At 44.9% G+C, this 24,683-nt stretch overlaps 1 protein-coding gene across 1 annotated transcript in view; it reads right to left on the reverse strand.

Moving 5' to 3' along the window:
- Positions 1-20,623, reverse strand: part of LOC122399792 (lachesin-like) — a 139,485-nt gene extending 118,862 nt beyond the window's left edge. Inside the window, exons 1-2 of the mRNA XM_043400754.1 lie at positions 20,571-20,623; positions 14,912-15,020 (exon numbers count right to left, since the gene is read on the reverse strand). Coding sequence (XP_043256689.1) covers positions 14,912-14,984 — 73 coding nt within the window. The 5' untranslated portion in view covers positions 14,985-15,020; positions 20,571-20,623. The remainder of the gene's footprint in view (positions 1-14,911; positions 15,021-20,570) is intronic.
- Between the last annotated feature and the right edge of the window lie 4,060 nt (positions 20,624-24,683).

The raw sequence follows: 24,683 nt of genomic DNA on the forward strand, positions 1-24,683 counted from the left end.
GCGTCTTAGAGAAAAGAACGGCCGACATTCTCGACTTTGCCGATGTCGCTTGAAAATATAATAGAACAGAGGAACGGGTACGACAAGGACAAGGAACGAGATTATCAAACCGGCGAATTTCGTATCGAATAGTTGGACGAAATCGGGCAAAAATTTAGGCACTTGGTAAATTTTTTTTCTCCAAAGTGCAAAGCCTCGATTCTTCATTTTCGTCTCGTTTCTCGCCTCTAGAATCTCTCATTAAAATTGTTCCCAGGCGTGGCCGACACACCCTGTATAATTTGATGCGAGGTTACGTTGGCGTTGAAGACCATTCCAGTTCGCACGGATTCTCCTTTCCCAATAGCCGACATTTCCAATTCGATTCGAACAATTTGCAACAAATAGGACTTTAGGTGCGTCATATACCGGGCCATAACAGACGTTAAAAAACCGACGCGTCGAAGAAAAACGCGCCACGTTGGCGATATTTCAAATAGGTTTTTCATTTCTGTATGTATACATAGAATTGCTGGGCACAGCAGTGCCGTCCGGGGTGCTTGACTCGCGTTGGACCAGGGAGGGAAGCGTTCGTCGATCCTCTCTCTATCCCGAAATAAAAGGTTCGTTTCATTTAGGTAAATATTTCGCGGCGTACACGATATTACACTTTCGATCCTCGATGGGATACGGGATGAAAGAAATGTTTGTTTCTCGATCGCGGCGGGATACGGGGATACGGACATTGAAAGGTTGCGGCACGGTCACGTTTACGATTACGTGTTATCAACATTTAAAAGAAAAATAATTAAACGCAAAGAATCGGAGAATTTGACGAGACGAGGTTCAATTTAAATCTCTACGGGAATAAGATGTTTGCGGGAAGATTTGTTGGTGGCAACTTGTTAATCGACGAATTAACGAAGAAACCGGATGCTCTGACAGTTAACGATCCGAGGTAACTGAAAATAGAGCAACTGCGAGCCACAAGCGACGCGATACGAAAAGCAAAGTGGCACACTGTCGAGCAACACCTTGTTACAAGCTGGTAACGATTAACTGTCCGTGCTCACGATACGAGATAAAGGATAATAATAGCACGCCCGGATTCCACTTTAGTTACCGGACGTACAGATTCAACGCGAAATGAGATTCTAGCTGGTTTTGACTATGCCAAGAGTTTATACCCTCGAATAAACTTACTTTATATTGTACATACATATGTATGCAGAGAGCAACAATGTATACGATGCGAGCCAGGTAAGATGGCAGCGTTTTAGGTTGTTTGTTACGTCTCATTGATAAATTCGTCGACTAAATTGAATTTGTTTCGTCTTGGATGTTGTACGTCCAGAGGAATCGTATCTGGGGGAAATATTTCGTGGACATTCGATCAGAGTGGAACGCGTTGAACGTCGTAAAGTGGTGTGGAACGCCGTAAAGTGTGGAACGCACGTTGACAGATCTTGCACACTTTGAAGATCGCAACTCAAGCATAACCGCGTAATACGTCGAGCGGAGGTTGTGCAACCTTCCACTTCTCGAGCAGCTTGAATACCTAGCAAGTTACTTACAGAGCGGGTAACGTGCGCTAATCGAATACAGCAAGTTCGTCAAATTCGTTGCTTGCTCCGAGTATGTAGTTATCGCCCGCAGGGTGGCTCTCTATAGGCTCTCCTCTACGCATCCGGCCAAATGAGATGCATTTCTCTTCCTTCCGAACGCAACGCGCTTCGCGAATAATCGATTCTTGTTAAAAGTTACACGATCATTTTTTATGATTCACCGATTTAAAGCAACGGTCGATCCTGGTGAGTTGGCGCGTTTGCCGATAATCCAGGAAAAGTTTGTGGTTAGCAGCGGAGGACACTATGCCGCGTAAACAGAAACTGGCAGCGATAGAAGTAACATTCGGTTCGAGTACAATTTACCTTTACGTTACACGTTGCTGGTTCGACGCGAAATCATCGGGATTTTGTTGGGATTAAAAGAAAAAGAATAACAAGAAAAACGAAAAAATAGATAACGAACGCGTGCTGGAAAGATTAATTGTTTCACGTCCCGGATGGCAGCCGGAGGAGCCGGTTTTCCATACGCTGTATCGGCGTATCGATAATCGATTTAGCAATTTTACGCCGGACAAAAGCCAGGACGCCTTAGATTAATAAATAAGTCGTGCATTAAGAAGACTGCAGGCAATAGGAGACCACAGCGACCCTGATGGTTTGCGGCCTATGCAAATTTCGTTGAATAATTAACGAACATTTTCCGGTTTGATAAGGTTGCCGGTCGGCTAATCTTTCTCTCTACTATTTCCTCTTCCTCGAGGAAATAGTAGAGAACATACGTATCTCCCTCTCGGGTTCGGTGCTGCAAAGAACTCCTAACGACGTCTTCTTTACAAGTTGTCGGGTGTTCCTGCTTGACGCGAAAGATAGCCAGCCAGGGTTCTTTAATTTGCTTAGCAGTCTCATTCCGGGTAGGTAAGAGAGAAGCCAGGCACGGCCAGAAACTTTGCCATTTCATTACTCTAACCTGTTTCTGTCTTCTTTCGGTGTTGGCGTTCCCTCTTTGCTTCTTTCTTCTTGCCATCAACATTATTACCGTGTCCTCTTTCCTACCTCTCGTAGCGGCCTCTGTCGTACGCGCGCGCTCGAGAGCTTCGATGTACGTATCTCAAATTATGATTCTGACAAATTATGACGCTGATCAAAAGCGACTTGTTTCATTTTTACGCCAACGCTGTGTCCTTTTTGCTACCTATGCAAATACATAGATCGAAACGTACGAGTTACACTCGATGTACAATCTGTGTATAGATTTGCTCTATCGAAAAAATGATTGGAAAATCAACGGTTAAAGTTACGTTGCGAGCGTTGGTCCTCTGTGTGTGTGTGTGCGCGTATGTGTGTCTATCCCCGTCTGTACGCAGGCGAACGTGTGGTACATACATATACCGTTGGGCAAATGACGCCAGTTATAAAATATTCAAAGCCTAGCGCGATAATGGTGGTGCGTCCAAGCATATTAAACATTCAGTCGCGTAACTGGTCCGCGTTGGTGGGGCAAGTGCACGTGGTAATTCAACTCCCGAAGTAAAGTTTCAGCTGCGAGATACATACATACCGCGGTATAAACTTTGCGAAATTACACTGTATCAAGCCCCGCTATACATATTTATTATTTAAGTTGCGAGCACTTTGTTCGGGTGCAAAGGAACGGCCGCTTTGTTCCGTCTTCTGTTTCACTGAGAATCAACGGCGACGACACGTGGAATTCTCGCTGAATTTCCCTGGTAGTCGCGAGACCACCGGGTTATCGTCGTTTCTACTTCAACCACCGAAACATTCGAGCAAAATCGAGTCTCGCTATTCTTTACTCCGAAATGGACCAGTTTTCGCAAACAAACGCGACGCGAAATGAACAAGTGTTGCCAAAGCTTCGTATCTTTCGTCAGGGTCGATCGATCGTTATCGATATCGGGTATCGAAATCGAAAAGTGATTTATCATTTTTTGATCCGAGGTTTCGTCATCTATCCCGATTACATAACATTATCGGCACTTGTTTAATGAACGTCTGATAACGTTCCAAGCAGAGGCGTTGTTGCTTAATCACTTGGTAAAAGTTCAGGTTATGGTTTCGAAGCCTCGAGATTCCGTTTAAATAAAGATAAACCCAATTATTCTCGAGTGTATTGCGCAATTTCATTGTTCATGCATAAGGTAGGAAAATTTAAATAGACGAGTCAAAAAGGGATTAAATATTCCATTACAGCTAGGCGGGTGGTTGCTCTCTCTCTCTCTCTCTCTCTCTCTCTCTCTCTCTCTCTCTCTCTCTCTCTCTCTCTCGTGTGTGTATGTGTGTGTCTTGTTGAAGAAGAGGAAGAGAGGAGCGAACATCGGTATTGCGGCTAGTTGGCGCGATAATTCAACTCGCCGCAACAAAGTTTTATGTTGTACGATAGCGTCGCCCGTACGAAATTATACTTTGTTTCGTCGCAACACGGCACCGAGGTACATATTTATTTAACGGTTGTCGTTAAATCGAAAATTCAAAGGTGAAGAGATTGTGCGTGCGTGCGCGCCCTAGTGTGTGTGTGTGGAGGGAAGAAAGAGAGATAGAAAAAGAAAAAAAAAAGAAAAAGAATGTTGGTTGTAATAAGTAGCGTGTAAGTGGCCCGTGGCAGTATCCTTAACGAGCCTGATATTCCAGAGTAATTAGAGAGGAGCTCGTGGTTTGGTTCTTTCGAGTCTCGTTCTCTATTTTTCTATCTCTCTTGCTAGCAGTAACCATGAACATTACCATTAGAATCAGTTAGATTCACGGGAGAGAGATGCCATTGGCTTTCGAGGGAACGTGGCTCCGTAGCGGCTTATAACCGCGCCTCTTTTTAATACCTACCGAAATCCCGTGGATATCCGGAGGATGTAGATCCTGCACGGATTCGATCGTTATCGTTAGATCCGCGATCACGAGTTACAGCGAACGAACGTTTTTAACGCCTTCCCGATACGAGTGTTCTCGTCGCGTCGCGTCGCGTCGCGTCGCGTCGCGTCGCGTCGTTAATTAAGATTCGATTGGTTCGGTCGGTTGTTCGTTGCGCGCGTCCTTTCGTCAAAGATCTCGCAACTTCTCGTTAGGAAGGGTCAGTGAACGACCAAGCCGAGAAGTTTGCAGCGTGAAAATAAAAACGAGCAGAGTAATTAAATTGACCGTTTGCGCGGCAGCTTAATTTCGTTGCGGAAGTTTGCGAGGTCGTCCTTAATTTTGCTCTATATTAGCAATGTAAAGTAAGGGGTTCTTGGAGAGGTTGGAGGAAGGACGGGGACTAATGGAGCAAAGTTTGCAATTTTCATGGACGCTGCGCCGAAACAATGCTACCGCGCAAAAAGGGTGTAACGTCTGGTGTGCAACGCGAACGACTGTTACATAAAGAATACGTGTTAAATATTTTAGGAGGAGCAACCTCGTGCTCGAAGGGAAGTTAAATACGAACCGGTGATCGATGTCTGCGAGCATCCAGCAGATGTTGCTTCGAGAGCTTTCCGCTGAATTAGTCAGTAGTTACGACCTCGCTGTTGCTTGTCTTTCGATTTCCACCCTCTAACTTCACCGCCTAGTTTCTATTGACACGAGATACACAAACGGCTCGCTATTCATGGTATAATCATGAGGACCGTTAAAGATCGCTAGCGATTCGAGCTCCCGTATAGACGATTAAGCTTCCGCCGATATATGTATATGTATGTACATACTATATTTTACACACGGTTTCAATTTTACTCGCGAAATTGTCGTTGGAGGTTCGATGGAACTAGGACTTTATTCGGTCGAATATCACGCAACATCCAGATTTACTTCCACTACATTTACCATTGATTCTATCCTAGCTACACGAGCGCTCCCTATGTTGACGAAACTTGCGCCACATTCTATTCTCGACGTATTTTTCCTTTCCATAAATCAAGAGCGGAGAAATCGAGCAGATCGTAGTAACGAGAACATTTTCTTCCATTTCCTTCGGTCCGGTTTTCAAGTTTGAAAAGTTGCATGTTTCACGGAAACCGATTATTCTACCAACGACGGACCGAGTCTCTGTCCGTTGAATGGAGGATGTTGGATCTCCTTAAGTAGGCTAAAGTAGTCTTAACGCCGTCAAAGTACTTTAACGTGGGAAACCTGTTTATCATAACCACAATGCCAACAGATTATTCTCTCGCGTCTATTATATTATACATGTATATGTATAGCTGGTCGACTTATTTGAGAGATCGCTAACTCGATGGAAATCCCATGATAAATTACGCGTACGTTTTCCTTGGGCGAAATTAATTATTACCCGTCTACCGTTACGCCACATAATAATTCTTCGGAAAGGCTTCAAGTTTAATAACTATTGCGAAATAATGTCGTTTAAAATGTTTAACTTTTCTTCCCGTTTCTCTAAAGAGAATAGGAGTAACAACTTATGGAAAGTTTTAGGCGAAAAAATGGTTGTTTGCCGTATACATGTAGCGTAGTCGGTTGTCGAAATGTTTAAAAGTTAAACTCGAGGGAATTAGGTCGCCGTTGGATACTAGTGGTACCGTTGATCGCAAAAGCTCGTTTGCATCGCAGTTTCTCCACGTACGTACATACATTATCCTCTTGCTAAGCGATGCGAAGACATTATAGAGACGAAAGTGTGCTCGGCAGACACCGAAAATCCTCGGTACACGTTCGTTCTGGTCACCGGCCGTAGTACCGAGGGCGTCATTTATATTCATTTAGTCGGTCTACCTCGACTATACTTATACGAGTATTGGACAAGAGTATCCTCTCCCTCTGGCACAGGAGTTACCATCCAGGTTGCCGTACTTGGAGAGGAAAACTTTAGCTTGGAAACAGCAGCACCAGCACCAGGCACCGGCACACCCCTAGATTAATCTAAGACTCCAGACATTCCTCCTCCACCCAAGCCCACCGGTTACATAGCTTCGTGCACACGAGCTTTCTTGCCAGGTTTCGCGGCGTGGCGCGGCGTGGCGTGGCGCGGCGTGGCGCGGCGACGCAAACACAGTAAGAGCGAAATTAGTATTTGTCGCGGCGTTATTCAAATTAGGGTCTGGAAATTCTCCAACGTCGACTTTGCGTTTTTCTCTTTCTCCTATTTTTCTTTCGTCTTTTCCTTTTCAACGCATCGATTGCGTCTCCCTGAGAATTCCATGAAACAACGTTCGGCCGTACGCAAGCGGGGCGATCGCGGTACCTTTCGCATTCAACGCGTATCGTTTGCTGTTTTTAAGCGTTACTTTGTAAAAAGATGGAACATTTTGTAAAAGATTATTGCCCGTTTATCGAGTACTTTAGACTACGGTAACACGTACAGGTAGCGTAATCTCGTTCTGGCGTGGCGCGGCGTGGCGCGGCGTGGCGCGGCGTGGCGCGGCATGGCGCGGCGGATAAGAATCTTTCATCGTATGACGCATTTAGTGGCAAGATTGATTGTCCTGCATTATTAAACCCGCTCTCTCGTCCAGCGGCCCAATAACTGTCATGCGAAGGTCATCTGTTTCGCTCGTTCGTTGGCCGATCCAACGTTTTATTAAAGTCGCCAATTTTTCGTGCGCAGCTGCTCCTTTCCGTGATTCGATTCGCGCTGTACAGGTCACCGTCGCGTTTCATCGGGATATCAATTCCCTGGTTCGGTTCCGATTTCATAAACCGTATCCGAGCGAATAAGGCGAGCCAACAGGTGACCGTATACGCGCGTGCGTTCCGTTGGCTGTAATTCCGGCTGTAATTCCGTCAGCCCGGAGATGATGCCAACGATAGAACATTTAGCAAAGGGCATTTACCAACAACAACAATAATTTCGAATAAATTTCGTCTGGTTCCCGTTGCCACGTATTTTGTCCGCGCATTACCGTCGCATCGGCATCGGCATCGGCATCGGCATCGGCATCGGCATCGGCCCGCCTCGTTGTCGAATCGAACGTTCGCGCTCCGAACGAAAAGCTCGTTTAAAGCTCGAGCATTTGGCCGTGCAGCCGGTGGTCAAAGAATCGTATACGGGTATTATCGGCACAAAGGGCCGTCGTTACGGCTTACAAATTGCGAATGGTGCATCGAGTCTGCGGCCATGGTCCAACTAACAGTGCCTCACCGTTCGACGCTAAGCTCCGGCTTAGCAGACCTCTCCCGCCGCGATACGGTGCACCTTTACTGTTATGCTAACTGACAACGATGAGCTACTTTACATTAATCGTAGCGGAGAAGTTGCCAGTACAGTTACCTCGTTGGTCATTGACTGGCCGCATTTACTAGCACAGTCGATTCTCTCGAGCTTGAAACAATCTTAAATAAACGCGATGTAAATGAGGAATCTTTCCATCGATATCGTCCAGGCGATTGGTCGGATAAATTTCGTAAGGTGATCAATGGCAAGATGTATGGAAATTGCTGCTCTTGGCTCGACTCCACGGGACTCGAAGAACAACGAGTCAGCGCGGTACGTCCTTTATGCAATGATGGTTTTTGCGCGGTACGATCCGCTTGGAAATATGGAAGCGAAAAGAGACGCGGGGATCAGCCGAGAAGGAAACCGAGGAGAAAGAAAGAGAGAGAGAGAGATGCAGGGCGAAAGAAGTAGGGCCAGGGCAGATAATAGCCAGGATAGAATTGTTCCAGGAGCAAAAAACCAATCCATCCCGGTGTGTTATCGGATGGTAGAGACGCTCGTGGAGCAACTACGCTCACGTTCCAACTCCAGGGTCCCTCTTTCTGAAAATGCATGCTTCTCCGTCGGAATTGCTTTATCCGTGTGCAACTTGGAAATATGTACTTGTGACGGTACGTAGGAACCTTGGTGCAGTTACAGTTACAATAATAAGACCGCTGTATATAATTTGCGATAGATCGTTCGTTGACGCCACGTTCTCCTTTACTTGTATGTATGTATATGTATATTTACGATTCCGTGTAAAATCTCAAACCGTTATCTTTGATCGTTTTCAAGCGATCAAGGACAGTCGAGACGGTCTCGAAACGAAAAGATTAGTTGGTCGGCGACGGCGGTATGCGCCCGTCATAAATTATGCATTACAGTCGGTATTAAAAGTGGCGTGGGTTCGATTAAAAATTTCCCCGTAACTGGTTCACCGCAATGCAGCGGCGCGGCGCGGCGCATCCCCAAACTATGTACTTACCACTCTGTTCGGATTTGTATCGGTGTCGTGGATACTTTCGACGCGCGTCGTCATTATCCTGGCGCGAAAAACAATTCCGTTGTCTCCGCGGCGAGGCGAGGCGCGGCGCGGCGGCCTCTTTGTGAAACGGTCCCTGGGACGAAAGCTCTCGAAATACAGATTTGCGGTCGTTTCCCCTTAATCATCGTGTAAAAGTTGTTGCTGAAAATTCGACGAACAAAAGTTTGCCCGCGAAAACGGCTACAACACCGTAGTTACGGCACTAATTTCGCCGCGATATAATTGCGAAAACGCCGCGCCGTCGCGTCGCGTCGCGCCATAATCCTTTCAGGCCTGAAACAAACGGCGGTCCTCCGTGGTGCTGTCAGACACCGAGTGCCATTCCTGGAAGGTGATACATAACGTGGGCAGCGATGACGCGGATGAACGCCAGAGAGGTCTCTGACGAGAATATGGTCTAGAAAGGACATCGCAATTAAACATTTTGTTCCCGTTCAACCGGTACGACCGCGAGCACTTGACCCACATTACGAATCTAACGGTCCGCACTTTCCCTCTCCGACCTTTTTCCAATTATGCAGCCGCTATTTATCATTGGAAAATGTCAAGTCGTCGGGTCGACGAACCATTCGAATGGATAACGTTATCTCCTTACGCTTTTCATGGAATCTTTGAATACATTCTTGTGCTTTTCATCGCGTAGAGACAAGTACTTACGCGCGTAGACTAATTGGACTTGCGTATTCGCCTACCTACGCATTTCGAGATCGAAACTGACTGCAAACGATCAATTTCGTTGACAGAAATACCTACTTGGGTATATGTACATACATCGTATGTATATCGTAGACAGGTATAGTAACGCGATCGAACGTGAGCCGAATTAAAAATCTCCACTTGGAACGTAACTTTCGATGTCGAAAGTCGGACGATTAGCGAGTAGCGAGCACGGAAGCAAAACTGGAAATTGGAATAAACGAATCGACTACCGCGCAATTTTAATCCAGTGAATAAATTGATGGCGCAAGATATTAATTAAAGGTGGCAACGATCGGTGGATCGTTAGCAGGTGGAACGGAATTCGAGTCTGATTTTCCGGTGGCCGGAACCGAAGAGGAAGAAATCCGTCTTGGAAATAGTTTGGAAATGTCAGGAATACTTTGCGCGGCGTCCCGTCACGGCGATATTGCATTTCCAACCTTCGATGAGGCTGAAAAGGCGAAATTAGAGTGCTGCCGCGCATTAAAGCGCTTCCTGCTCCGACCTTCTCGTCGTTTCAAGCATCCGCAATCGGTGATAACTGTACCGAGAGATTTTCTAGCCAGATTCGAACATTGAAAAAAGAGATGGACCTGGAGGTCCGATATCGATTTCATTCGTAGTTAGTTTTCTGCGCGTACACGTATTTTACAAAACATAGCTAACAGTCGGATCGTTTGCACGGCACCTTTCCCCATTCAAATTCTTCGTCGTTGACTTGATTTCAAATGTACATTACAAGCGTGAAACTTTATCGATTGGTGACGTCCTGTATTAGGAATGCCAGAGTATCGAAAGCTGTAAAATTGTTTAACAAGAGCCGATAATGGCGCGAACGAGCGAGTTTACGATTTCGTGTGTCAATGTCACACACCGTGACGCGACGCGACGCGACGCGACGCGACGCGACGCGACGCGACGCGATGTTGTGCCTGTTGTTCGGGCGCTCGTTTTCGAATAAACAGACGGAATTTGCACGCGCGGGCCGAGCAAGCCAAGAAAAGCCAACGGCACACGTATTCGGAGGAAGATGAATGACCGTACTACGTCGTGCGTGTCTCGCCTCCGATGTAATTCGTAATGCTGTCGAACGTTTTTACAATGCTTCTGCCTTTACTATCTACATACTTGCATGTATACAAGTAACAACACAGCAACTACGTGCTACCAGAGGCAACTGTCACCACGAAATCCATACTCGGCAACATTATTCTCTTTCTCGAGTACGGTGTAACAAGTTTGCGAAGAAATACGATTAAATGCAATTTACGACTCGTTCCCTGGTCAACGTCCGTGTAATTCTACGCAAATGAAACGTTGTGAAAAGTCAGCATGTGAAAAGGAAAGAAATCAAGTCGTCCAAGTGTTCTGCTCGAAAAGGCAGGCCGCCAGACGAAACGGTACACAGATATTATCGACGTTTCAAGTAAGACGGAAAAAGTACATACGCGGTTCTTGACGGAACTTACGAGTTACGGGTATCGAATTCGGGTAAATGACTCGTCTACCAATTTTATCGATATTTTTAAACTGGGTCAACGGAGCATCCGTCATCGTTTTCGTTTTCGATGCCTCTAAGAATATGTACATATGTATGTACGATGCCGCGCGTATACAGAGATTCCCGTTCGAAAATTTAATATTCCTCTTTTCGGGGAAGCCCGAAAATGGCATTAAACGGGCCGCGAGAAGCCACTGTCGCTGTCATCGAGTTTGCAAAAGCCTCTCTTCCTCTCGGGCGCAGTACCAACGCGTTCCAAATGTCGTCTGCAAGTTACTATTGCATCGAGTATGCATGTCAGTTCACATACATATGTAATTCCATGTGTACATGTATCGTACGCGTGCGCCTTCCTCCTGCGTAAAAATATATGTACATATTCGAGCGAATACGGTTCGGCTATGGGGAAAAATAACCTCTTAAGAGAAACGCGTCGTCATGTTTAAAACCAATTACAATTAACTGTGAAAGTGATTGCTCTTGCTCGTTTGAATTCCTTCCAAGAACAGTAATTGTAAAGCAAGTATTATAGATAGCGAGCGTCCAATGTATCATAGAATGCAAGTACAGTACTGTTTCGATTCTTACATACATGTATATCTGCTTGACGGATAAACGGAACAACGAACGATTTAAATTTAAAAGTAATTACGATATCTAGTCGGAATTGTTACCAGTATCCGCGGACTTTGCCAACGTGGTCTCTCGAACGCCTCGATATCCATTTACGACTCGAGTAACCGCCCATATCGTGCTGTTTGCTCGTTCTCGCGTTACGTGTGGCGTCGCATACCTAGCTGTCGTGGATCCCATTTCCCAGGTGTATCGACACACGTGTTTACGCACGTGAGGAGAAACGATAACACCCCGAGAACCACGCGGTCTCCCCTAAATTACGATACTTATACGATATCGCATATATTACGTACCACGTATGTATCTATTAGACCGGTGCGTATTAACCTCCTGCTAACAACGAGTAACAAGACGGAACGTTTTCCGAACAAAATGTCAAGTTACATATATTTAATTTCGATTACTTTTTAAGGAGAAGGGAGGAAAGTACGGCCCCTCGCGTTGTTACGCGTACGTTAAAAGGGCTAACCAAAGACGTTTGCGAGAAAAGAATAATGTTGGATCGTGTAAGTAGTACCAGTACTATGTGAATATACTATGTATACATAGAACGATCTGCGATCTAAATAGCGAGCACGACCGTGCGACGGCACTAATGTGCATTTAATGTCTTAACTTTGAATACGGCCAAGCTCGCCGTAAGATAACATCTTAAATATGGTTGTTGCGTTCGTGCAGCCAACGAAGCTATCCCTCGACCAGCACGTCACAGAGTAAAAGGAGATACCAAGAGCCCCGAGAAAAAAGAAACTTTTCAGAATCGACCGAACGAACCAACACCCGCCAGGTAAGCTACACCCCTTCCAAACGATTTCTTCGTTTCCCTCCTTTACGCCGGTTGTTTCTCTTTTCCCCCTGGCACAACACACCGCATCGAGAGTGTACGATCTCGCTGTCGACCAGGGGAATAACCAAAAGTTTTTCCATTCGCCGGAACGACGCGACGGAAAGAAAGACGTAAGCACGGCCTGCCTCTATTTCGCTTCCTACATGGAATTTTCTTTTCTCTTACTTTCTCTCAACCGCGACGATACTTGGCGCAATCAAGCGAAATACGTATACAGTATATGTAGATCCAGACACGGTGGTATTATCCGTGCCATGGGACTCTACGACAACGTGAGAAAAGGTATACAATACCGTTCATATACATACATACATACATATGTACATAGTTATTCGATCGACTTTTAGTGCCGGTACATAATACACAAGGATTATGTATTTTACGTTGCCGCGTTAAATAATATTTTGAATTGCCAGCAAACGAGTTTCGACGTTTATCCATGGTAATAAATTAAGGTTCGTTTTAGAAGATTGTGACTCGAATTCATCTTTTAGAAGAATAAAGTCGAAGCAAAGTGTTCCGATCACGCTATCCCTTTGATTAATTATGAATGCTTGGGGGCTACTATAAATTTTTCATCGTCGATCGCAGCCGTTTTGCCTCGCGTAATATGTATCTCAGAAGGACGATCGCGGAACAAGAGTTGCTTCGTTTTCTATTTTATGAAATTCATCATCAACTTGTGTATTCTCGTCGGTGAACAATTCAATAGCCTAGAGAAATAGAAATTGCGTTTCTATTTCTTCTTGTTTCTGTCTCGTACGAGCGTGTGCTTCCCCTTTCTAAGAGGATGTTCCGACAAATGGGGTAAAATAAAGGATCGAAGCAACAAACATTCCATATTTCCTGACTCATCTTCTACACGAAGACTCCGTATTCTTTTTACGAGGAAACGGATTCACTTAGGGACACGTGAAGGGACACGAACTTGAATTCGTGTTCCGCTACGAAATACACGACTGTATTGTAAGGGGATGGCCGGGATTCAGGGTAAGTGCAGAAGGCAGAGTTTAAATATACTATACATATGGTATGCGTTTATTGGTCTCTTTCCTCAACGGGGGGTCTGGACGAGACTCTCTGCCGTTGGTCGTCCGTACATTCGGTCATCGCCGGTAAATCGGCATATCCACAAAGAATTGCGGCGCGACATAAAAGCCCTTTTGACGGCTCACGGCCGCCTTTGACCTAAGGCCACGTCCACGCCACGTGTCCAAAAGCTGACCGGCTAATATCTTACGGTATTTACCAGGAAACTCCAGACACCATGTTGCTTGTTTCAAAGACCTATTTTTCTTTTTTTGCTCGCGAAATCCGACGGGAAAAAAATAACAGATAATTACTTTTCGAAACGTTCGGCATCGACATCCGGTGATTTGTGAAAAACTGCGAAAGATCGCGAATCCATTCAGATTGTACGGTCGAACGAAGACGTTCACGATTCCGTTCTGCGCGGCATTTCGCAGGTGAACCGATACGAAGCGAATATTGGAAAAGCAAACAGTGTGTATCGTCGAATTCAGGAATGCTTTATTCTGGCACATTCGCTTCCGATTTGACATTCACGAACGCCGGCGTGCACAGTCTGTGGGTTTTATATCCATGTTCCGACCGTGTCTTCCCCTTATATTCGCCGAGATTTTCTGTTTGAACTTCCGGTTTCACGAAATAAGTTCCCGGGACTGTATGTACCTTATCAAATAAGGTGAAACAACCTCGCCCCAAACTTACCAATCGATCGGAATTTTCTTCGGAAACAAAAAACCATCGTGCTGTAAATTCGATCAAAGAATTATCCATACTCGATTTAAACTAGCTAATTAGTCGAAACGCGAGGGCGCGTCATGGCGTGGGATGGCGCGGCGCGGCGCGGCGCGGCGCGGCGCGGCATGGCGGCTGCGACGTTTAAAACGGCTCAAAGAGCCGTTCTCCCTCATTCTTCTCTTGCCTGCAGCGTTTATTTCGTACCTACGTGTGTAAGATGTTCGTTTCAAGGTGATCGCTGTTGCGTTGAATCGCTTAAAACTTGGGAAATGGCCAGTAAAGCGGTCCAAAGTTTACCTCGCGCGGCTTTAATATATCTTGTTCGTTCAAGAGCAGGTTAAGGAGAGGGTACGGGATAGAAGCTACTTTCTTATTTAGCGATAATTACAAATTCCCGCCGCTTCTTTGGCCGTACCCGCGATCTTAAGACCTCCTGCATCGGCTTTTCTCCATTCAACGACCTAGAACCGACATTACGGGAAGATATTGCACGTCGAATAGAAAATTGATTAACGCCATCGACACTAACACAATGCGTTTTATCAGCCTTTCTCGATCATGTCTACCTACTTTTTCCCCTCGAGCTATTTAGAAAACAATCTTTCGCGTGTGCTTGTTTCTGCGTTATTTATTCTTTAAGTATCAGTTAATTTCAAATAATTATTCATTGTGTTGAATAAATTATTTTTTTTATCGAAACCTAGTCTGATGGTTGGTAACGTCGTTGAGAACTCACCTTGGCACATGATGGTAAGAATGTGGAGAATACTGATGGTCAAGTATCGTCTTCTTCTCTGATTGTTTGCCATTTTAGTGCGTTTCACGTGTTACGCCTCGAAGCTTATCTGCAACAATATTATACGAAAAGTTTATAAATGATAAATAAGAACCGATTCGCGTACACTCTATTTTTGAAAATGTTCAAGTTTCCAAGGGTACGTGTTCTAAATTTCGATATACGAGAACCGCTGATCGATGCATTCCGATGAAAAGAGTCGCTGGCAATTAATAAGTGAACCTATCCATCATTAGGGAGGCCGTGTTAAGGTATAGAATCTACATGACAGGAATATGTAAATACAGATCCATCTAGTCTAGGACGCGCATCCGAATGCATATTGCGACGCGTCGCGCGTCGCGCGTCGCGAGTCGTATCGTTGGTTCGTCGATACATCGGGAATCCATAGGGCCGTGAAATCATTAACGCATGGCTAAGTCAGTGTAATAGGGGGATCCTGTAATTAACGAACACCCAATGTTAATCAAGTTTATTGAGCTGTAACGTACGTACAACCACTCGAGAGGATATAGCCTGTATTCGAGTGCAGTGAACGTCTAGAGCGTGTAGCGAGTGGAAACCAGAGTCTGAGATCGATCAATGTGAATAGGATAGAAGAAAAGTAAAAAAATGAAGAGAAAGAAATGATTTGGAGATGATTTGTGGAAAGAGAGAATTGAAAAGGACGCGGATAGGAATGCGATTCGACTTTTTACTGTGCGACGTCACCACTAATTATAAGTTTAATCCTAGTTGTGCCATGACGTACAGTTGGGTTCTTCTCTATCTAGAAATTGACAACAACGTTAAAAGTTGATTTAAAAATTTGATGCTCGAAAGGGTAAGATTGTCGCGGTGATTTTGTTTGCTTATAGAGGTAGCGTCGTAGACCATTGGAGTGTTAAGAACAGCGCCGGCAGTCCTGGAACTTGATTCATTGCGTTATTACAAGTTTTACGAGTTAATTAACGGAGATTTTTTAAGTAATATCACACGGGTAGTTCGGCAAAGCGGCTCTTGTTATTACATCACGGTTTTACACATCCAACGGCGTTCAAATTACCGCGGGTGGCTTCAGCTATCGCGCTCAGCCCATAATTAGTAAACTCGGTTAACGACTAACGACACGACGCCCGTTCACTGACGGTATCGTTACCCTTCTCTTCTTTTTCCCCCGTTAAACTCGTTCCTAGCCTGTGACCAGCTCGTAAGTCGAAAATGACAAGTTACTCCGTATTATCCGTTACTACATACGTACAGTATGGATTGTCGATTAACAGAGAGACGTTTACAAACTATCCGAAACGTTACGCGGTTTAGCGTTGTCGTTGTATGTACATATGTATATATAAATATATTTAAAATCAGAGTAGTTAATAGTTCGATCGGTTCTTTAAATAATGTCCTCGAATGTTTTTTCTTTTTCGAGAAATATGTACATATGTACACGTACACGTACACGTACATAGGTATGTAGCTATATGCAGGTTGTTCGGTGTAATTTCGAGGATCTTTTGTTAAAAAAATAAAAGATAACACCGGCTCGATACTAAATATTCGCGGAATATTCATACGCGTAAAACGAGCCGGAAACGCGTGTACATAAAAAGTAACCAATCCCGAAATTGTTCCGGTTCAGTTGGCCGGCTTGTTCGGCCGGTAAACGATTATTGTATCGTTTTTACGGGTCTGTTTACCGGTAATACGCAGAAAGCCGTCCCTTTTAACGGCGCCGATTGTTTAATCCAATTGGACGAATAGCCGTTAGCTCTGTCGGTGCAGAGCACCGATGCGTCGCGTCGCGTCGCGTCGCGTCGCGTCGCGTCGCGTCGGCTCGCATCGACTGCAACGGGCTGCCGCGCGTCCAGATTTACGAGGCGATTTACAAATTGGCGGTTATTGTGCTCCGCTTGGAAATCAAACTGTCCTGTAAATCAAAACGTCTGCCAGCGTTCATTAAACGTCAGACAAATCCCGGAAATCGGTCGTCGGTACTCGCACACTGACGCCAACCCCGCGACCTCCTACTCTCGTTTCTGCATCCAAGTTTCCGTTTCCGTCGGTTGCCTCCACCCGATCCACGCACCCGCCAGACATTACCGTCACGAATTTACCAGGGAATACCTCTCGTCCACTGGAAACTCTCGTAAACCATTTACCCGGTAGCTTTGTTTTTCTCGTTGGTACGCGCGAGACAACGAAATAACTCCGCGCGGAGAGCATCGTTGAGAAATAATTGTTTAATCTTGCACGCCTCTGACGAATCTCGGCCCGGTCTGGCCGAGCTTAGCTTCCCCGGCATCGCATTCCCTTTATTTTTACACGACACGGCCGCGTTTACAGGGATTGGTTACTACGCACTCGTCATGATACTCGTCAATCTCGCGATTAATATCAGACGGCCCGTCATTCATTGCAGAATTATTTTTAATTATAATCCAACGATGATTAATTATCTTAATAACAATTTAATAAAAGTAAATTTAATCTTTTTACACTGTTTTCTAGTTATTTATCGTAATTAATGTTACGAGCCGAAGGATATGAATATCATTTGCATCGTTACGCCGACTCGGGCTTCCGAATTCTCATTCCGAAGGTGATTCTATGTGGCAACATATCTGGTAATCTGTATAATCTGTATAATTTAGTGCAAGCCTACAATGCTTCATTAAAATCAAAGTTAGAACGGCTACTACATAATCTACCATAATGGATGTGCGCGCAAGATGTAAATCATCAAAATCTGCAAAACTGTAGGAGGCAATTTTCAAAAATCGCATACCAATGGATTTCGAATAAAATGCTCGTCATTTTTTGTCATTATGAAAATTTCAATAAAATGAAAAATTAAGTTGATAAATTTTTTTTTTTTGGTATAAACAAATTGTATTTTTTTTAAATTTTTCAACACCATGTTATTGTACATAAGAAAGAAACCATCAACCTCGCCCATTAACAATTTTTTTTCTATGTCTTTCCGTTTTCGAGATAGCCGTTTCGAGCGAAAACTTCAAGGGGGTGGTTTCGGACCAATTCTAATAAATTCCACCAGTATCCGAGAAACGTTTAAATGAAATAATCTCGAAAATACGTTGTTGGTTCTTTTCGATTAATATTTATTATACAAGTAGAATCACCAGCTACATACTCGTATAGGAAAGAATCGAAAAGAGGAATCGTTAACAAGTACATAAGTTGTAGACACGTATCGATATTTTCTAGCCGAATAGTACAGCAACCTGTAAAAAAATATAGAATTTTACGATTCGTTCGTGGCTCGCGAGCAACAAGGATAATAATTAAAAAACATTCCAGTAATTGCAATCGTCGGCTGAAAATCACGTTTCCGTAGATGGAGCCGAAAACGTTCGGTTAAAATCGTCGTTTGCTAACGGGAAAGAACACGTTGGCGAAACTACTAAAAATCTTGATCGTTAATTCAAAATCGAGTTATCGGATTATCGGAAATAATGCCGTTATGTCGAAACGCTTTTACCAACAATTTTGAAAAGAATTCTCGAACCCGCTCGATAAATTAAAACGAAACATTTCCCTGATTTGCACCGTTACTTTCGTTTTTCACTCAGAACAGTCTAACGATCTTCGTAAATCTTTTTCAGGGCACGTTCGGGTCTTCGTTAAAAATGTTACGAGGATTTCGAGTCGTGTTCGCAATTTTACTGCCGGCAAAGCTGACGTTCGAACGGAAACACTTTTTATGCGATACGCGCGGGCTCCCGGGCTCCCGGGCGCACGGACGCGCGGACGCGCGGACGCGCGGTCGCGTCGATCGTGTCACGAAAGCACGGAAAGGAAAAGAGATAGAGAAACGACAATTATTCGAGACTGACATTTCGTCGGCGAACTTTGTACTCTTCTGTCCAGTAATTTTCCTATTTGGGTCAATCGAGGTGACACGGCTCGTGACTCTGCAATTCCGTATCTCAGCTATTCCGGTACGGTACGGTGGTCGACGAGAGGGCAGAGAGCAAAGGACGGTATCGCGTCGATTGAAAGTACCAAACGCGAGAAAAGTGGGTTAAACCGTAGGTGGCAGTCTTGTTAATTTCTTTGCCGTTTTAAAAGCTCTTTCTTCAACTAGACAGTTGAAAATATTATAGTTTTCGTTGAACTTGTGAACCAACGAACGAGCAACCTACCAGGAATAAAATAGAAACTATCGCGACAATTTCGATAATAGTCGAGAACGGGCGAGGACGACGACGATGAAGAACGGAACCAACGACGACGGCTGTCGAAAGAAAAAAAGATAAGAGAGCTACGAAGAAGACCAAGACTGTTGGTTCGTTGAACGGTTCTTTGGAATTCGGTGAACAACCGAAGAATGGGTTTATTCGGATCAACGTTTCTTAACGAGGAAAGTTGTGCTTTACCGCCAGCTTTGTGTATTCTCGAACAGAAACGATGGGGCAAGTCGGAAAAGTTTGCTGGCAAATTATTTTTCTTAAATCAAGACAACTTTCGTTGTATCTATCAACGTTGTATCGTAACTTTTTCATCGGCCTATGATTATTCAGGAATCATTTCTCGTAACAGCTAGAGTAGAAGATTATAATTGCGTCGCGTTGTTAAACAATACAGATTACATATGTATATGAAATGGAAAGGGATTTGCAATTAGTCGAAAGACAGATACGTTTCACAGGTATCTATGATGGAAAGTTTTAATTTTCGGCTCGTAAGACCTTCCATCAACGTCGTCGTATCCTTCCATACGTACGTACATACATACATACATACATACATACATACATATGTACATATGTATATCGGGTAGGCGTCGAACGTTTCTCGACGATTGCACATCGCCGTTATCTCATTCACGGCATAGAAGGTACATACAACTTCCCTCCGGGGAATATAATCATTCTTTGTAACGCAAAAGTGTGCATCAGCAGGCTCGAGCGTTCTTTAACCGTTAAGCTTGCATATACTGTCGTGAAACGAGGGGAATACCGCGAGAGTACACTTTCCGATCGGCAACGTATATCTTTGTAACTGCAAGAGCACTTTAGCTCGAGCACACTCGAGGAACCGTTTGAAGTCATCGAAAGAGAGAGAGAGATAGATAGATAGAGAGAGAGAGAGAGAGAGAGAGAGAGAGAGAGAGAGAGAGAGAAGTGGTTGATGTTTGCGTCGAACGGACTCAAAGAGAACACTCGTGGAGAGTTTGGAATCCTTACAAAACACCAAAGAAATACATACCGCGAATCCATTACATGTCCGATTAAAAGTAAACTTTTTTACGCATTATCCATAGGATTGGAACGATCGAATCGAAGAAGCGGTTCTCGTACTATTCGAGATTGGTCGAAAAATTGGATCGTTTCGTCAAGGATAACGCACGTAAGTACTTACGCGTTAACAGATACACAACTTCCATAAATCAAGGATATTATAAAACAGACTGCCGTTAAATACCGAGAGCAATTGGAAATTTTGATTTACGCCGGTTATCGAGGAAGGTTCGTAATAAGTTTGTTAAAAAGCGCAGCTAGAAATCGGCCATAACTCTTTCCCGCTACAAAGCTCTAAATCCCCGATACGTTAACCCGGTGTAGGTTCGCGAGAGAGAAAGCTAGATAATACGTACTTTTTTACGAAAGTCCGTGGATTTCCGGAGACATATCGTCGAGGATCCACTAGCAACCTTCGATTCCACTCGGATCGAACCTCGGTGATTCGGTATTACCTGTATCGCGACGACTGTCTATGAAACATTTATTGCACTGCACTCTGGCGACTCTTCGAAAACGATGAGAATAACGCCGTGAAAGAATTCACTGCGGATCACGCGGCACTAGAATCGATCGAACCACTTGCGTTTTTGCGTTAACGGTCAGGGCACGGATTTTCTTCCGGGTTTCTTCGACTTTCGTAAAACCGACGAAATGAGCATCAGCACTGAACCCGATGTACTGCCACATGTATAGCTCGACAACTTGGAAAAGATCCCTGCGGTGGTAGAACGCTTCGAATGGTAGATCCCTTCTCTCGTTAACCACCCCTCTGTGGACACAGTTTCACTTTTAGTAGCTCGACGATGGCAATTTTATGCTATTCCAATTCGAATTTAATCGGTCGTTGAACAGATTTAACTGTGTAAAATAATTAGTCTCGTAATTAATTGCCATCTTTCCATATAGCATTGCTTGTTTGAAACGGTGTCGCGTTTGAAACAGCCAACGTTTACGCGACTCTACGTCTTATCGCTCGGTCTGGTTCCTACCATTCGTCTCATCACCCTCGGACCATGGATCGCTCTCTCAGGGATCTTTTTCCGACAAGTTGTCGAGCGATACTTTCGCTTATTTCAACTATCGAGATCAACTGTCCTCCGGTGACCGGTATCTTATCGGCTCACGAATATCGTTCCACGCTTTACCGGTTGCTTTCCGATAATATTTCTCGGCATGATTTAGTGCGAGAAACGTTTGTTCGCTGTTTCTGTTTCCGTTTCTGTTTCCGTTTCTGTTTCTGTTTTTTCTTTTCAATTAATAATGTTACTGTTGTTTTTTTCCTCTCCGCACCGGTTCCGTTGCACGACTATGTTTGATTAATCGATAACGATAATGGTTCCGTGGTACGGCGAACGATCAACGTAAACCGCGTGCAACGGACTTCGATAAATGTATCTGGTTATTTATTGGCAAAATCATGCGTGTGGCACACGCAACGCCACGATAGCGATGGAAATGCGATCGTTCGCACGACTCCGCGTCGCGCCGCGTCGCGCCGCACAGTGCCGCACAGTGCCGAACCGTGCCGGACCTCTGATCGTCGGTGCGCGATCGATCTGGAAATATTATAGTTCCGTTACGGCCAGTCGGTGAGCAAACGATCGTTGATGATCGTCATAAATCACAGGAACGATTTACAGACCACCGAATTTCGTATAAATCCACGGTAGAGAGCAACCAAGACTATTTTTATTTAAAGCCGGCCAACGGACGCTGTTAGCTGTTCGGACGCTAAAATTTATTCCCTTTTAGCCACTTGTAATCTATTCTTATTCTCGATTTTCGAATGAAATTTTAGTGAAATTTGTGATTTGTAAGTGGTTAGAATTCAGCCGGATCTTTGGGATCATGGTACACAGGTTCCTGTTCCAATTACAAGAACGCCACTTTGGCACGTTCGCCCACCCTCGGTTGCCGATGTCTCGCTTCACCCTCAGAAAATAAAATAGCTTACTTCCTCTAGTAAATCCTCCGCTATCTTGTCGTTATTATCGAACAATCGCGGCGAACGTTTAAACGCGGCAAATACAGTTGCGAACAAACAGCGTAACGTTCGACGAACTTTATTTCTATTTATTCTCTGGCACAGTTTCAAAGAGAACGGATCACGGAGTTGCCGATAAGGGAAGAGGAGTCGGTGATCGATCTTAAATCGAACCAAGAGAAATATCATAGGGGATAAATGAAAGTAGGGTAGGCCGAATAGGGCCGGTGTGCGAACAAACGGAATTCAGCGGACTCTCGGTTGAACGTTAAGAACGATCGTTTCACGCACCGATATCTCTCGACTCTGGTGTCGGCGGACCGTTTCGAAACGTTATTTTCGGCTAGAAAGGGCCACCGAGTATGCAATGTTTGCGAAATGGAACTCGTAGCACCTGCACCGTCGTTAATTACTCGTCGAAGCGGACGACGGTTAACACGACGACACACCGCGATAGACTGGTTCGCGGTACGGCATCCCGAAACCCCTTTAGCCACGACGGGGCTACTGCTGGTGAATGCTGGCTGGTGGTGACGGTGGTGGTACCGGTGCTACTGCTCTACCCGCGTCCTCGTATATACATACTATACGAGGAGCACGGACACGCGCGTTGGCCTTGCGCGAGCGCAATACCCCCCCGCGATTCCGCCGGTAGGGGTTGTTTCATGCCTGCCTCCTTCGAAAATACTCCCGAGTTCGACAAACCCCCGCGCCCTTTTATCCACCGTACTCGCATATTCGACGATTTCTAACGATCGCGATGACCAACGACGACCAGCTGCTTACGCTTTTTCATTCCGAAATAGGGAGAATATTAAATATTATTTAGTTGTTTCGCGGATAGAAGAATTTCCTGATAGAAGAAATATTGTACCCGAAGAACGATCGGTGGAAGTTTTGGGACGTTGCGATCCGTTTGACGGGCAAATCGTGGCTAAAGCACAGAAATTCAATGATCCGATGATGCCTTCGGGGAAACGTAACATCTTGGAGTGGAAACCTACGGCGATAATAGCATGGCAATGTCGGACACGCGCTCAGCCGGTTCATGCTTCCGCATCATGGGCATGCTCCTCGCCTTTCGAGCGTAACCTGGCCATCGGAATTTCGTGATAGCTACTATCGAAGAAAACGCTTTGCCAGCAGCCGCCCTTCGCGCTACCTCACCAAATCCCGAGACGTTGCGCGTCACAGACCTACATACATACATGTAAGTACATACGTATGTATTTCGCGATAAACATGGTCACACGCCATCGCGAACGGAACATAGATCCGATAGTAACTACGTTACCGATGCACGCGATAATCTCGTTCAACTACTACGATATCTAGCGTATCTTGTAAAAAGGCAAACCAACTAAACGTATTTTTCGATCGCGACAATGTCACCGATAGTCCTCGTTTCGTCCTAAATACGTACGATTTTCGAGATTTAATCCCTACACGGTACTTAGATACGTGGAATCGTTAGTTGGTGAGTTGGCGGTTAGCCGTTGCAAGTCCGACTAGTTAGATCCACCCGTTACACGTACTACAGATACGGCATATACCTTTGTAGCGAATCTGCTACTAGACACGTATGTACGACGCGGCTTTGCTTTTCTGTTTCTCCGAGTGTCGCGCGCTTACGCACAGGGCCAAGGATTACGTGTCACAAATTGCTATTAACCCTCTGCGAACCTACACAGGCAGGCAGGCAGGCAGGCAGGCAGGCAGGCAGGCAAACAGACAGACAGAGCGAGCGAATCGTCTACAAGTGCTTCCAGCATACTTGATGCGATTGCGCGCCTGGATAAGATTTAAACACGCGATCCTGCGATAGGTAATTTGCTTTTTAATTTCTTTTTATAAATCGAACCCTCTCTTCTCTCGATTTTAATCAGCGAGATACGATTCGAGAGCGGATTCGAGTTCTCCTTTGGTATTGGGCATGTCGTGAGTATCCGTTCGATGTTGAAAATATTTTCAGCGAGGTCTAGTCTCCGCTGGGACTCGTTCCTGAAAACAAAGGCTGCTGCGTCACGTCGCGTCGCGTCGCGTCGCGTCGCGTCGAAGAGAAATTCAAAGGGAGACGTGCCACGTTTCGTCTTGCTCGCGTTCGAGAACGCGTTATTATCCGAGTAACATAAAGCACACGTAGATTACCATTGTCGTCCGAATTGTGCTCAAGATCACGACGAGGTGGGAATTTTCAGTTGCGAATCGCCTACACGAAACAATGTACAATTTCGTTCTGAGAGTGTTTTTACGAACAGTGTAAATTTAAAATCGATCGGGAACCATTCGTAATCGCGTTTATACGTATGTGGTAAATACAGCATCGATGAAGATGAATGGAGAAACGAATGAATCGAACGATTAAAAAAATTAAAGGAGAATCGCTTAGATGAAAACGCAATTGAAGGAGAATGCAACGGTAACGGGTTACGTCGACGTCTCGACTATCAGGATCTTATCCTTGAAACTACTGAACCTTCCA

Source organism: Colletes gigas, unplaced genomic scaffold (assembly GCF_013123115.1).
Source record: "Colletes gigas isolate AHSC1104 unplaced genomic scaffold, ASM1312311v1 Colletes_gigas_Sc00015, whole genome shotgun sequence".
NCBI classification, from domain to species: Eukaryota; Metazoa; Arthropoda; class Insecta; order Hymenoptera; family Colletidae; genus Colletes; species Colletes gigas.